Genomic DNA, 15,320 nt, shown 5'->3' with positions numbered 1-15,320 from the left:
ATGGGCTAAGTGTTGTTCAAAGCGTTGATCGTATGTTAAGTCACTGAGTCCTCAGAACAACCTGAGGAGTGAGTCCTGTCATGACCACCATTTTGCACATAAGAAAACCGAGCCAGGAGATGTTTCAACATCCGTAAGTTTTCACAGTTGGTAAAAGTTGCAGTGGGATGGACCCTGGGTGGTACAGGCTTGCAGCCCATGTTCGTAACCACTAACCCAATTGTCCTATAAGTGGTGGACTTTGTTTTATCATTTACAGGTGATTATGATGTAAATAATATTAAATGACAACCATGTAATGAATTAAAATGAGAAAATACGCCTGTGGTTAAAGGCTTTAAAATGATCCCCGAGCTGAGTGTCATGGAATTCAGTAATACTTCATCAACCAGGGAAATATTTTTTTATTTTATGAGTAAGCTTTCCTAAGGATGACCAGTTGATAGGTTTTAGGGATAGCACCCATTAAGTTAGTAAGGATCATTTGTCATGTTTCTTAACAGAATTTGCAGTTCTGGGCTTCTTAAATTCTGCTGTGGGAAGTTCCACACCATTTTCCCTGGTGTGTTAGAAATTTGGATAGTGCACTTTAGCCAGACACACAGCATTCAGTAGAAGTTCTGTAATGGGGGTGCTGGAGATGGGCCAGGAGAAGTGAGTAAGCTGATAGAGGAGCTCTCTAGTGCCCTTTAAATACCCGGTATCAGTTAAGATGTGCTAAGTGCTAATTATGTCTGTGTATATCACCTAAATGGTGCTGTGTTTTAATATTCTCCATCCAACTTATTTTAGACGTTTACCCTTCAAAATGGGCATATGTTTTTTACATCAGCTAACCTCTGAGAATCTCAAGGTCGTGAGATGAGAATGTGCTCCTTTCTAACTCTCAGATGTTTCTGTTTGCTCTAATGCCTCACCTAACTCAGGAGAAGCTGGTTCTGATATCTGTGGGGCTCAGTAGGGGCCTCGCTATTGTCCGTGGCCCTCCTATTCTTGGGTTCTGTCAGGATAGGAGGGTTACATGTTGAACAACCGCAACAAGGAGCAAAAGGAAATTCTGTAAGCAGAGCTTACTGTCGCATCTGTTACTTACACTGCATCTATCCTCCAGTGAAAATGTCAGGGCTCCACGTGGGCAGGAGTGTGTCTCTATCTTTTCTCTCCTGGGCCTGTACTCTGTTAAATTCTCAGTTGTTAGCACTGACTCCTGCACTCCTAGGACCCAGATCAAAACCAGGCCTAAGGTTTGGACTGTACCTTTCCTGAATTTATTCTGTGCATCTATATTAACACATATGTATCCTGTGCATACATATTAATGTATTTTATTCATATGTAGTCCAGAGAGGACTAGTTAGATCTAGATCCAAGTTAATTTCTTCATTTACATTTATTGAGTGCCCACTTTTGCTAGGTGTGACTAACCTACAGTCCATGGTGTTTTTACTAAATATAGATAGTTTTACATAAAAATCATATACTTGCATACATTTTGGATGTAATTGTATTATCTGGAAAGATTTAAACTACAGTAGCGGTCCCTGCTGGCTGGTGAGTGTTACGTGGTGGGTGACACGAGTGGAGGATGGGGCCAAATGTGAAAAGCCAATTTGAACTCTCCATTGCTCCATAATTTATTTATTTATTTATTTATTTTTAATTTTTATTTATTTATGATAGTCACAGAGAGAGAGAGAGAGAGGCAGAGACACAGGCAGAGGGAGAAGCAGGCTCCATGCACCGGGAGCCCGATGTGGGATTCGATCCCGGGTCTCCAGGATCGCGCCCTGGGCCAAAGGCAGGCGCCAAACCGCTGCGCCACCCAGGGATCCCAATTGCTCCATAATTTAAAACCAGAATGGTCATTACTGCTTTACTTACATTCTTTATAGTTTTCTGTGTTGTTTAAATTTTGGCATTGTATTTGAATCATAGTAAAAGCAAAGAACAGACTTGTTACTAATTAGCAATATAAAGTTGCCCCTTGAACAATGGGGTGGGTAGAGGTGCTGATCCCCGGAATGGTTGAAAATCTGTGTGTAACTCTTGATTCCCCCAAAAACCTAATTACTAAGTAGTCTGCTGTACACCGGAGCCTTACTGATAACGAATAGTCAATTAACATATATTGTATGTTGTGTGTGTTGCATGTTGTGTTCTTACAATAGAGTGAGCTAGAGAAAACGTTGTCAGGAAAATCATAGGAGAAAAGACACAGTATTATACATATTTATTACAAAAAATCACATATGAGTGGACCAGCACAGTTCAAAGTCATGTTGTTCAAGGATAAACTGTATGTACAATTTAAAAAGTTTCACTCATTGGAAAATAAATTCTTCACCCTTCAAAACTGATTTTGTCTGGAGGGACATCCTGCAGAAGATTTGGAGAGAATATCCACCCTCCCCCCCACTCCCACCCCGAGTTTTTATGCCTAGTTCTCCCTTTAGGTTTTGGTAGCTGCTGCTGGCAGCTGAGCTGCGGGCCAGGCAGCTTTCCGGGCGTGCTGACATTCTAGCAGCTCTTGGGATCTCCCTTCCATGGGCCAGTGCCCACAGAAGCCTGGCTTATTTGCAGTGATGGCTTTCCCAGGGCAAGGCTAAAGCCTCCAGGATGTGGAGTCCTGCGAGGTTGCCCCGTCCTCAGCTGCTTCGACAGGCACTTGTCCTGTCCTGGAAACGTTTTGGTTAAAACAGTTTGTACTCACTAGTGTCCATTGTCCCTTCAGAGAGAGACTTTCATTCAGGGGGTTTTTAGTGACTGGAATAATCATCACTACCTCGTTCTGGAAAGAGCCAGAGTGCATGAAAGAATGACTTAACTTTATCAGACTAGTGATTTATGTCATGACCTAGTAAGGCTGCTTTAATAAGTTGAAGTGTTGTAAAATCCATTATTTAAAAATTTAATCAGATTAAACCAGTAATAAATGTCCCCTATGAAAAATTCAGATACTGCCAATCTCAAGTAGAAGCCCAAAAGCAGAGGAATCACAGAATTGTTTTTTTTTTCTCTTGTGAAAAATATCGTGCCCCGTGTCCTACCCCAGAGCAAACCAGTTTCACAATTTAGTCCGTATTCTTCTGGAATTTTTTCTATACACACACATTAATATAGTAAGTTAATATATCTTAGGAAAATGGGATCCTGTGCCATTTGCTGTTTTATAACCTGCTTGAGATTGCATTCGTTTAAAACTACAGCTCTATTGAGGAGTAAGCCGCATACCTTATAATTCACTCATTTAAAGTAAAACTCAGTGGTTTTTAGATCTCTTCACAAAGTTGAGCAGTCATCACTGCAGTCAATTCTAGAATCTTCTCATTACCCTACAGAGAGGCCCCACACTCACTAGTCTGGCTTTTTTCAATACATATGATGTTTTCTAAGGTTCATCTATGTTGTAGCACATGTGAGTACTTCCTTCTTTTTATAACTTGAATTATGTTCTCTTGTGTGGATAGCATGCATTTTGTTGATCCATTCGTCAGGTGATGGACATTTGGATTGATTCCACTTTCAGGCTATCAGGAATAATGCTGCTGTGAACGTTTGTCTGTAATAAGTCTTTGTGTGGATGTATGTTTTCCTTTCTTTTGGGTGGATACCTAGGTCAAGTGGGTAAATTTAAGTTTTTAAGAAATGCCAAACTAAGTAGTAAAGCTTCGTTTCAGAAGAAATATAAATTCAGAGAACAGTAAGAATTTTTTAAATATTACTTTAGTTTTTGAATTTTTTAAACTTTAGATTTGCAGAAAGGAAGTAGAATGTAATACTCAGGGCTGATGGAACAGGCAGTGTCCTACACTGTTGGTGGAAGTGCAGATTGATGTTTTGGGGCAGTCTGGCAGTAGAGACCACTTTAGAAAACATGCAGACCCTTCTATCTGACAAGACCACTTGTAGGAATTTATCCCGTAAAAATGCACATAGATGCATAGATCCGAGTACTGTATAGTCTTCTCGGTTTTTTTTATAAGACTAAAAACTTGAGAATGCCTTCTAGGTCCATGCACAGGAGACCAGTTATATTATGGTGACCTAAACATTTCTCCCCTCATCCAACCACTGCTCATTTTTCTGTTCCCAGCTATTGCAAAACTCCTCAGGAGTGGAATTGCTTGTCTTAGTTGGCTCCCATAGCATCCAGCACAGGCTCCAGCCAGAAGGCAAGTTCAGATCCCAGCCATAGGATGCACCTATAGCAAGCACCCTTGAACAAGTCACAGATCTGCATGCTTTGGTTCTTCATCTGTAAAAATGGGATAGTGTTTGTATCTACTTCTTATGATTCATAACCACAGAGTAAAACCCTCAGTTCTATAATTTCTCCTGTAAGAGTTCCTTTTGCTTCGTTCATGTTACGGGGAGTAGCTCACTCAGGAGCTGACCGACTTGCCCATCCCAGTCTCCTGAGACTTCCTTTTTGTATGGGAACTTGACCTGTAGGCCTGAGGGGGAGGTCAGTGCCAGTTGGGGCGGGGCTGGAGTGTAGGCACACAGTAGTCGGATCTCTATGGGGGTTAAAGACCGGGTGGTGAATATTTACAAACCGTCAGTTTCTTTCTTGCTGATGGGTCTTACCTTTTTCACAAGTACTAACATTTTAAGTGTCTTTATTTCCTCTTTCATGAATTGTGAAAGAAATGCACACAGATCTGCATGTTCAGCCTGATGAATTTTTGCAAATTGAATATAATCATGTAACCAGAACCCAGATCGAGACTGAGAGTATTGAACTGCACTCCAAGATCCTCCCCTGTGATTCCTGCTATTCTGACCTTTGTCTTGGCAGATTTAATTTTGCTTGTATTTGAACTTTCTATAATTGACTCCCACACTGTGTTTTCTTTTATGTATGGCTTCTTTTTTTTTTTTTTTTTATGGCTTCTTTTTTACCTAGTATCAAGTCTGTAAGACTCATCTGTCTTGTGTTTAGCAGACTTCATTCTTTTTTTTTTTTTTTATTGCTGAATACTATTCCATTGACAAGAATATCCATTCTACCGGTGATATCAGATTGTAGGTTTTGGCTCTTATGAAGGGTGCTGTTATGAACAGTCTCATAAATGGGACTCATGTATGTGATGCACACTTCAAATAGAATTAGTTATAACGTGGATATGTTCAGCTTTGGGAAATACTTTTGGTAGATAACTGCCATACCTAGATATGAAAATCCTAAATATTAGCCAACTAAATCCAGCAAAGTGTGTGTGTGTGTGTGTGTGTGTGTGTGTACTACACAGTACTCGGATCTATGCGTCTATGTGCAGTTATTTTACGGGATAAATTCCTACAAGTGGTCTTGTCAGATAGAAGGGTCTGCATGTTTTTTAAAGTGGTCTCTACTGCCAGACTGCCCCAAAACATCAATCTGCACTTCCACCAACAGTGTAGGACACCGCCTGTTCCATCAGCCCTGGGTATTACATTCTACTTCCTTTCTGCAAATCTGAAGTTTAAAAATTTTAAAAACTAAAGTAATATTTTAAAAATTCTTACTGTTGGGATCCCTGGGTGGCGCAGCGGTTTAGCGCCTGCCTTTGGCCCAGGGCGCGATCCTGGAGACCCGGGATCAAATCCCACATCGGGCTCCCAGTGCATGGAGCCTGCTTCTCCCTCTGCCTGTGTCTCTGCCTCTCTCTTTCTCTCTCTCTCTGTGTGACTATCATAAATAAATAAAAATTAAAAAAAAATTCTTACTGTTCTCTGAATTTATATTTCTTCTGAAACGAAGCTTAACTACTACTTAGTTTGGCAGTTTCTTAAAAACTTAAACATAAATTTACCCACTTGACCTAGGTATCCACCCAAAAGAATACATGTGTATGTATACACACACACACACACACACACACACACACACAAACAAGAACATTTTCCAGCTGAGTTGAGCATATTCCAGGAATACAAGATGTTTCTTTTCCCTGTATCAGCAAAACTATTCAGTTTATATATATTGCAAGATGATCACCACAGTAAGTCTAGTTGACATCCATCATCAGTTACAAAATATTTTTTCTTGTGATGAGAACTTTTAAGATCTACTCTTTTAGCAACTCTCTAGTATATAGTACAATATTATTAACTGTAGTCACCATGCTGTACATTGCATCCCGGATCTATCTATCTTTTTATATATATGGCTTTTTTCAATACATACGATGTTTTCTAAGGTTCATCTGTGTTGTAGCACATAGTGAGTACTTCCTTCTTTTTATGACTTGAAATATATATATATATATATATATATATATTTTTTTTTTTTTTAGTTTTAAGTAGTCCCTGTACCCAGTATGAGGCTGGAACTTGAGTTGCATGCTCCACCCATTGAGCCAGCCAGGCACTCCAAGACTGACTTATCTTTTAACTGCAAGTTTGTATCTTTCAACCACCTTCACTCATTTCAGTTCCTCCTCCCCTGAGCCCCCACCTTTGGCAGCTCTCAGTCCATTCTCTATAGCTATGAGTTTTTGTTTTCTTTTGTTTAGATGTAACATATAAGTGAGATCATAATGGTATTTACTTTTCTCTGTATGACTTATTTAGCATAACACCCCCAAGGTCTGTCAATGCTGTGGCAAATGGCAAGATTTCCTTCTTTTATATGGCTAAATAATATTCTATTGTGTGTGTGAATAAGATTCCATGTGTGTGTCTCTGAATAATTATTCCATTGGAACAATATTCCAGTATACCATCAGTGGTATATATACCATTTTTATTCATTCATCCATTGATGAACATTTTCCATATCCTGGCTGTTGTGGCTAATGCTGCAGTGTACATGGGGTACATACTCCTTTTCACAGTGGCTGCTCCAGTCTGCATTCCCCTTTCTCCACATCCTCACCAACACTTACTTCTTTTCTTTTTGGTAAAAGCCATTCTAACAGGTGTGCAGTGATACCTCATTGTGGTTTCGATTTGCATTTCCTGGAGAATGAGTGATGTTGAGCATCTTTTTGTATACCCATTGACTTATCTGGACATCTTATTTGGAAAAATGTCTATTCAAATCTCCTGCCCCCCCCCTTTTTTGCTATTGAGTTGTAGGAGTCTTTATATACTTTGGATATCAACCCCTTTATAAGATATATGATTTGCAAATACCTTCTCCCATTCTACAGGTTATCTTTTAATTTTGTTGATGGTCTCCTTTGCTGTGAAGAAGCTTTTCAGCTTGATGTATTCCCACTTGTTTTAACTTTTGTTGCCTTTGTTTTTGGTGTGAAACCCAAAAAAATCATTGCCAAGACTGATGTTGGGAGGTTATTACCACCCATTTTCTTCTTGGTTTTGTATTTTCAAATCTTTAACACATTCGAGTTCATTTTTGTGTGTGATATAAGAGAATGGTCCAATTTCATTCTTTTGCATTGTGGCTGTCCAGTTTTCCCAACACCATTTATTGAAGAGATTGTCCTTTCACATTATATAATTCTTGGCTTCACATAAATTAACTGAACATGTAGGTGTGGGCTTATTTCTGGTCTCTCTATTCTATTCCATTGATGTGTATCTGTTTTTATGCCAGTCCCATACTATTTTGATTACTGTAGCTTTGTAGCATAGCCTGAAATAAAAAAGTGTGGTGTCTCCAGCTTTGGTCTTTCTCAAGATTGCTTTGGCTATATGTGTTTTTTTGTTTGTTTGTTTGTTTTTGTTTTTGTTTTGGTGCTTCCATAGAAATTATAGAATTGTTCTATTTCGTGAAAAATGCTGTTGGACTTTTGATAGGGATTGCACTGAATCTGTATATTGTTTTGGGTAGTATGTACATTTTAACAGTATTGGTTCTTTTAGTCCATGAACATGGAATAGCTTCCCATATATTTGTTTCTTCACTCTGTCTCATAAGTGTCCTATAGTTTTCAGAGTACAGGTCTTTGACCTCCTTGCTTAAGTTTGTTCCTAGGTATTTTTTTTTTTTTTTGGTACAACTGTAAATGGAAATTGTTTTCTTAATTTTCTTTCTGACAGTTCACTATTAGTGTATAGAAACGTAACTGATTTTTGGATTTTATATCCTGTAACTATGAATGGTTAAATGAAGATGGTTTAATATATGAAAATATATGTATGTATTTTACCATAGTAGCATAATAAAGGGGAAAAATCACAGTCGATAATCTCAACATAATTAGGTAGATAAAGAACAAGGATATATTTCTTCATAACAGTGCATATATGATGCTCACAAAATATGACAATATAAAACTATGATCTAATGTTTTTTATTTTTTCCAATTGTTCCAATAATGATATAGCTGGGTTTTTTTAATTCAGAGTTCCAATCCAGGATCAAATAGCATTTGATTGTCATGTTTTATTATAAACCTGTCACAGTGATTATATAACACACACATAAAAGTAGAAAAGTGAAAAACTTAACCATGGTAAGGTGAATACCTCTGTCTCCCTGTGGATGCAAGGACCTAGACTCTCAGATCCAGCTCCCTCCCTTTCGCCCCAGAGTGACCGTTTATTAACCTGCTGTTTATGATGCTCTCCTTTCTAGTTTAGCTTCACCTGCTTTTCGGTTTGATTTTCATAATATTTTAATAGTATAATTTTGGTTATTAACATCTAATTGTAATAGTATTTTAATAACAGCATTTTGACATCATACAGTTTGATAATCACCGCTATTCATTCACATCTGTATCCTCCTTGGCCACATCGGGAAGCTTGTCCTCTCTGAGCACTGGTGATGATGGAAGCTTCTGGTCATTTGATGATGGTATTTGCCAGGTTTTTCTACTTTGTGGACTTACTGTTTTCCTCTCTGTAATAGGTACTCTGACACTGAGGACACATCCTGTTTCTTGTGGGACTTTGATCCTAGTTTCGGCAGACATCAATGATTCTGGATGCAAAGCATTTTTACTGTAATGTTAGGCAGGTGCTGGGTGTTCTCTCTCTCTCTTTCACCCATAACTGATAGTTGGAATTCTGCTCGAAGGAAAGCTTTCTGTTCTCCCTTGTTTATTTCAGTGTGTCATATGTTTTGCATGTTCTGTTGCTATCATCCTGATGTGTGAATTGTTTCTGGCTGGGCCAGTGGTGGCCCTGTCACTGGTGCCTGTGTCCTTCTGATGGGTTTCTCTGAGCACCTTCTCACCTCCTGGCACGAGATGTTCAACTACCCTCATACTTTCCTAGCCCCAGATCTGGGAGTAGCATTCCCTGGTCAAGCCCTGGCCCTCTGAGTGGATAGTGGTTTCCCCAAGCAAAGATCTTAGTGCTAAGTATATTTTCTTTGTCTCTATCCTGTTCAGGGTTTGTAGAGCTTTTTGAGTTCATAGCTTGATATTTTCTGTGATTTTGGAAAATTATTGGCCATTATCTCTTCAAAGCATTGCTGCTTCTCCATTCTGTGTCCTCTTTCGTGGGACTGCCGTGCCCCATATTCTCTTACACACATTTCTATATTTAATGCCCTTTTTCTCTCTGTGCACCAGTCCACCTGCTCTATAATCTTTTCTTCTGCTATGTCTAACCTCAGAGTAAACCATCCATTCAAGTTCTTACCCTCAGGTTTTATAGGGTTTCCGTTTTTATGGCTTATTTGGTAAAATTCTTGCTGTGGTTTTAAAATCCATGTCTGGTCACCTGGGTGTTTTGTTCTGAGGTGTTTCTTCATCCCTTCTCCATCTTTTATGGTCATCATTTCAACAGGAAAGAAATTTGATTGTTTATAAGGCTATAAAAATATTCTTAGATTCCCTGAAATACAATGACGTGATCTAACCGCATCAGTCAACTTTTTGTGAAATTTCTTGGTAAGAAACAGTCTCTGAATCTCACGGGATTACAACAGCAAAGGCTTATTTCTCTCACGTTACATTTATGTCTCTGACTAACTACATGCAGGTTTCACAGTGGTTTTGTTCCCTTTGTGTCATTCGTTCTGAGACCCGGGCTGAGGGAGAAGCTGCCGTCAGGGAAGGATCAATCTCCCGGCCCAAGTTAAGAGGCAGGGAGGGACTGTGATGGACCCTGAACATGTTCTTGGTCCACGTTCCTGTCTCCCATTCACAGACTGTTGGCCGAGGCAATTCCCGAGGCCGATCTCAGCCAGTGGGACAAGGCAGTGGACGAGCTCCTTGCTCAGGGAGGTGCCATGAGTTATGGGGGGGGGGGGGGGGCAGTGAATGACTGGGGCCCATGATACAGTTCATCACACTCTGCCAAAGGATAGTCTCCTGTTTCACAAAGCCATGTGTGCATAAAGATGTTAGTGAATAGAGGGTGGGGCATCTAGGGGGCTCAGTGGTTGAGCATCTGGCTTCGGCTTTTGCCATGATCCCAGGGTCCTGGGATCGAGTCCCACATTGGTCTCCCCGCGGGGAACTTGCTTCTCCCTCTGTGTCTCTGCCTCTCTCTCTCTGTATCTCTCATGAATAAATAATCTTTAAAAAAAAAAAAGATGTTAGTGAAGAATTATTAATGATAAGAAATAAACAATAATACAGAACTTCTGGCATTTTTGGTGAAAAGTTATGTAGTTCTTAGAAAGATCATTGTAATATCTGGCAACTTAGGAAAATGGTGTGTTAAAGCACAACATAGAGTCAGAATGCCCTGTGACTACAGCTGTGTCCACACACCGTACATTTATAAAACACCTGAAGATGTAAAGATGAAAATAACTGTCTTGGAATGACAGACTTTTGGGTAGTTCTTCATTATTGATCTTAAACTTTTTATAGTATTGTTATTTTGTGCTTAAAAATAATTTTGTTTCCTGAAAGGGGAGTTCTCATTCTTAAAGTTAATATCCATTTATCAGAGAAATGTTAGTACAGAAAAATAGATGAAAAAAGCAAACTCTGGACCTCTGTCCTCAAACCACCTGTGTACCCTGACTGCGTGGTGACTGTTTTGGGTGTCACCATGTTACCTGGTGCTATGTCCTTGCGTTTCCTCCTAGGTCCTGAAAACCCGTGGCTGGTCCAGGCATATGTTTCCGCTGCTAAACACCCGTTTGCTTCTGTGGTGGCTCAGGAGGTTTTTCAGAGTGGAATAATTCCTTCAGATACCGACTTCCGCATCTATAGGGATTTTGGGAACATTCCAGGTATTTTGTGGATTATTGTGGGCTGTGGTGCAATAGCAATTAACCAGAAGAAAGTTTTACTTTTTTACAAGATATGAGCAAACAGCATGTCCTGAGACCATGTTTTCTACGTGAGAGTTGTGTATTCTGACTCACTGAAACTGATTTCCTGATGTTTTCCTTTTCTTTTAAACTTTGGTCTAATTTAACACTTGACTCTAGAACATGCCATCTTGCCCCACACGGTGGCAGGATGGGGGACAGGAGTGTCGATGGCAAAGTTCTGGTGGCCTCCTCAGCAGCGTGTTCCTACCCCTTGGGGCATGACTTGTAGTGTCTCCCTGACATGTACTTCCTTAGTCATTATGTACCACAGCTATAGATTCTGTAAGAATTTGGAAGAGAGAATTTTGTCATTCATTCATTCATGTGACAAAGCAATCATGCCACTGCTTTGACATTTTGTCTTTTAGGAATTTAATATATTAAGCAAATAGGCTTAAAGAAAGGTGGTTCTTTAAAGCAAAATGATATTTTCTGTTTTTCCTGTGTGTCTCAGGAATTGACTTAGCTTTTATTGAGAATGGATACATTTATCACACCAAATATGACACAGCGGACAGAATTCTAACAGATTCCATTCAGAGAGCAGGTTGGTATTCAAATGTAGACTTTTGATCTATGTTAAGATGGCCTATTGGGGCTGACCTACAAACCTATAAATATCCTGTGGGCTGTGCATTAGGGAGGCAGTGTGTGGGGTGCATAAGCTGGGTGGGGCTTTGGAGTCAGAGAGAAGAGGGCTTGAACTTTAGCCCTGAAGTCTAGGTTACAATTCAGTACACAGGACTGTTCACTGTGAGGCATTGGAAAGAGAGCGGGCCCAGGATTAATGATAGGATTGCTGAGCAATGAGCGTGTAGCTGGAATGGAAGCCGTACATTGGAGGGGACACTGGCAAGTGTTTGGGCAGCTTGCCCAGGTGTAGAAAGTTACATCAGTCCAGGTTGGGTGGTGAGGGCAGGTGAGTGGGGTTAACATGCTTTCCAGAGAAGTCTGGAGTAGCCAGGGGCGGGGAGTCTGATGACGTACCTTAATGAAAGAGTTGATAGGATTTGGCCCAGTGCAGAAGAAAGGATGCTCCAGGCAAGAGCAGAGCATGGGTGGGGTGTGTATGTGTGTTGGTGCATGCACACATGTGTGGATTGTGGGTAAGTAGTGTCAGACAGTCTGAATAGAACTTGTCCAAGAGCTGACCAGTTGGAAGGAAGGGATGAATCCTGTGGCCGGCAGCAGAGACACAGTCTAAGGCCCAGCTGGGGAAAGATGGTGCCATTGACCCTGATGGGGATGTGCAAGGGTGACCTCCCCCGGAGCAGTCATGGGGAGGGGAAGGAGTCCACCAGCTCTGTCAGCCATAGACGGAGGAGCCTGGGAATCAGCAGGATGAAAGTACTGATGTGGGGCTAGAGCTCTTGGCAGAATTGGGAATACAGGTGTGGGCATCAAAGGCAAACCATGGAAGCACTTTGGATGGGAGGGGGCTTTGCAAGAGGGAAACAAAGGTCTCAGGGGACTCAGCCTGAGCTTTTGGGGAAAACACATTTGAAGGCAGATGGAGAAGCCAGTGACAGAAATGCCACAATAAGGCAGTGGGTGTCTAAGTGGAAGCAGAGAAGTCAGGGTGGGATGAGTGGCAGGAGGACGGCCAGTCAGGCAGGGCTTCGCAGGGCTCCTGCAGCCCGTCGGTGACACAGCGGTCAGTGCTGACCTCTGCTGTGCCAGGCTCTGCTTGCCAGGGACTCTCCCACTCCCTGGCTTCCTGGCTGAGGACTCCTCGTTCAGACTTGTTCTGTATTTGGAAGGTCTCCTCGGAGCTTTCACCTCCAATGCTCTGGTGGCCTGGGCTCCCCCACTGTCGCTGGCTCCCGTGCCACCTCTGCTATGAACAGGCTGCAAAGAAGTGCTTTGACCAGGAGCATTTAGCTAGAAATGTGTCCCTGGCTTCTCAAACCCCACTGGTCCCCCATGATGTCCCAGGGGCCTCTCCTATCTCTATTAATTTTTTAAAATTGAGATATAATTGACATTGTTTATTCTTAATCCAAATGTTGGGTGTCCGGGAGCTTCTCGAGAGGTTTTGTCTCTCGGCTCAGCACTGTATTTTGGATACCTGGAGTAGTCTTTAAGGTAGATGTTAAAGAAACTGTCTTTGGGTTTGTCAGCAGTGAGGGAAGACTAGTTCTTATCCAAGAGGAAAGGATGAAGGCCTGTTGGCTGAGCGTCTGTCTGGGTGAAGAGGAGACAGTGGGTACCTGGACCTTTGAGAAATTTTGTAAGAACCATGGTGAGGGATTGAGGTCCTAGAAAGCTCCTCTGTTTACATCCTGTCATGTCCCTACTCACACCATGCATAGTTTATTCAACTTCGTTATCTTTCTGTTCTTTAATAGGTGACAACATCTTAGCAGTTCTTAAGTATCTAGCTACGTCTGATATGTTGCCTTCTTCTTCTAAGTATCGGCATGGGAACATGGTCTTCTTTGACGTGCTCGGCCTGTTTGTCATCGCCTACCCCTCTCGTGTCGGCTCCATAATTAACTACATGGTGGTAATGGCTGTTGTGTTGTACCTGGGCAAAAAGTTCTTGCAGCCCAAACGTCAGAGTAAGTATTTTCCTCTAAATCTGCAGTGCCGGCCTGGGTATAGGAGTCTGCCTTAAGTTTCTCTAGTCCATTTGCCTCTGTCTTTTCACAAAGGCAAAAATCTTAAAGAATCATAACCTCTGATTTATACTATAAGGCATTTCCAAGCGAGTATCAGATGAATATGCTCATTACACTTCTGGTTTTGGTAGAGCTGGAACTTCTGTTATGTGTGTGCACACCACAGAGGTGCCACACAGGCTCAATGAGAAGTGGTTTGTACAGATTGACCGTTAGTGAAAATTCCCATTGAAGTCTCGTCCGCACCACAGACCAGTAATAAGTGTGCTGTCCTGAAGTCTGACCGAACTGCTTCTGGTTCAACCCATTTCCTTCTGCCTGGGACGTTGTATCATCCAGCTTGGTTATATGCTCTTACAAGGTGGAGCGTCAGTGGCTGAGCACCCCAAGTATGGGTATGGGCCATGCTCCTCCTGTGTTAGCTCCTGGTGGGATTTTACGTGGAACTTGGTTTCCCATCCCTGGTGGTACTTTGATACACAGAGCATCCAGGGGTGTGGAAGATGAAAGCCCCTGCTTTCCTGGTCAGGAATGTGTCTGAACTGGAGGACTTAGTCTCTGGGTCTCTGGTGCCCACAGACTCTGGGCAAATGTTGCTTGAATATTATTCGTCAATACCGTCCCTGTTCAAGGTTTTAACAAACCTGACCCCTGGGACACTTGCGTACTATGCAGTTACCATGGTGGATTTGTTGTTGCACCATTTGCCCCTTTACTCCTGCAGACTGGCTGTGAGGCTGATGTAAAGTTGGTGACCTCTGCTTTGTGTTTTCTCTGCATTAGCCGAAAATTACCCGAAGGACTTCCTCTGTGCACTCGGCATCACTCTGATCAGCTGGTTCACTAGCCTGGTCACCGTGCTCATCCTGGCAGTGTTCGTCTCTCTTATCGGACAGTCCCTATCGTGGTACAACCACTTCTACGTGTCTGTCTGTTTGTATGGGATGGCGGCCGTGGCCAAAATAATACTCATCCATTCCCTCGCCAAGAAATTTTATTATGTGGTAAGTGTAGGCATATTTACTGATTTCTTTTTGCTACCGTCAAGGATTGAAGACAAAACTCGTGTTTGGCTTCCTGAGCTAGCAAATCGTGTTTGGCTCGATCAGAAAGAACTGGCTCCCAGCACTGAGTTAATTTTCTGGAACGCTTCTTCGGGGGGTTTTTTTGGGGAGGCTTCAGGTGTTGCTGTAAAGCTGTCAGGTGTTCAGGTGGTTTTGACCACCTGGCCTGTGTCCGCCTCGTCTCTGCCCAGTCTGCTGCGTTTTGTCAGCCCCCCCTCCCCCCCAGCCCTCGTCACCCCTGTGAGAAGCTCCGAAGTCTCTGGGCTGTGAGTTCCGTGAGGGTGTGGCTGTGGTGCCCACCGTCCCCTGTGCTCGGGCAGCTGTGGTACATGGCACAGATGCATAGGAGGCACCTGCTGCCCTGCAAGCCACACCCTGGCTTCTCTCTTGTTTCCTTCACTTGTTATGGCCCATGTGTCATAGATGCAGATTCTGACAGCATGCAGCTGTGGCATGGGGGCT

At 42.0% G+C, this 15,320-nt stretch overlaps 1 protein-coding gene across 1 annotated transcript in view; it reads left to right on the top strand.

The window, feature by feature from the left end:
• The window catches only part of ERMP1 (endoplasmic reticulum metallopeptidase 1), a 40,904-nt gene that overhangs the window by 7,526 nt on the left and 18,058 nt on the right, over window positions 1-15,320 (top strand). The window contains exons 5-8 of the mRNA XM_038527277.1: window positions 10,943-11,089; window positions 11,628-11,720; window positions 13,522-13,734; window positions 14,578-14,798. Coding sequence (XP_038383205.1) covers window positions 10,943-11,089; window positions 11,628-11,720; window positions 13,522-13,734; window positions 14,578-14,798 — 674 coding nt within the window. The remainder of the gene's footprint in view (window positions 1-10,942; window positions 11,090-11,627; window positions 11,721-13,521; window positions 13,735-14,577; window positions 14,799-15,320) is intronic.

Source organism: Canis lupus, chromosome 1 (assembly GCF_011100685.1).
Source record: "Canis lupus familiaris isolate Mischka breed German Shepherd chromosome 1, alternate assembly UU_Cfam_GSD_1.0, whole genome shotgun sequence".
Classification (NCBI taxonomy): Eukaryota; Metazoa; Chordata; class Mammalia; order Carnivora; family Canidae; genus Canis; species Canis lupus.
Note: the sequence above shows the minus strand (reverse complement) of the source record. Positions and strands in the feature narration are given on the sequence as shown.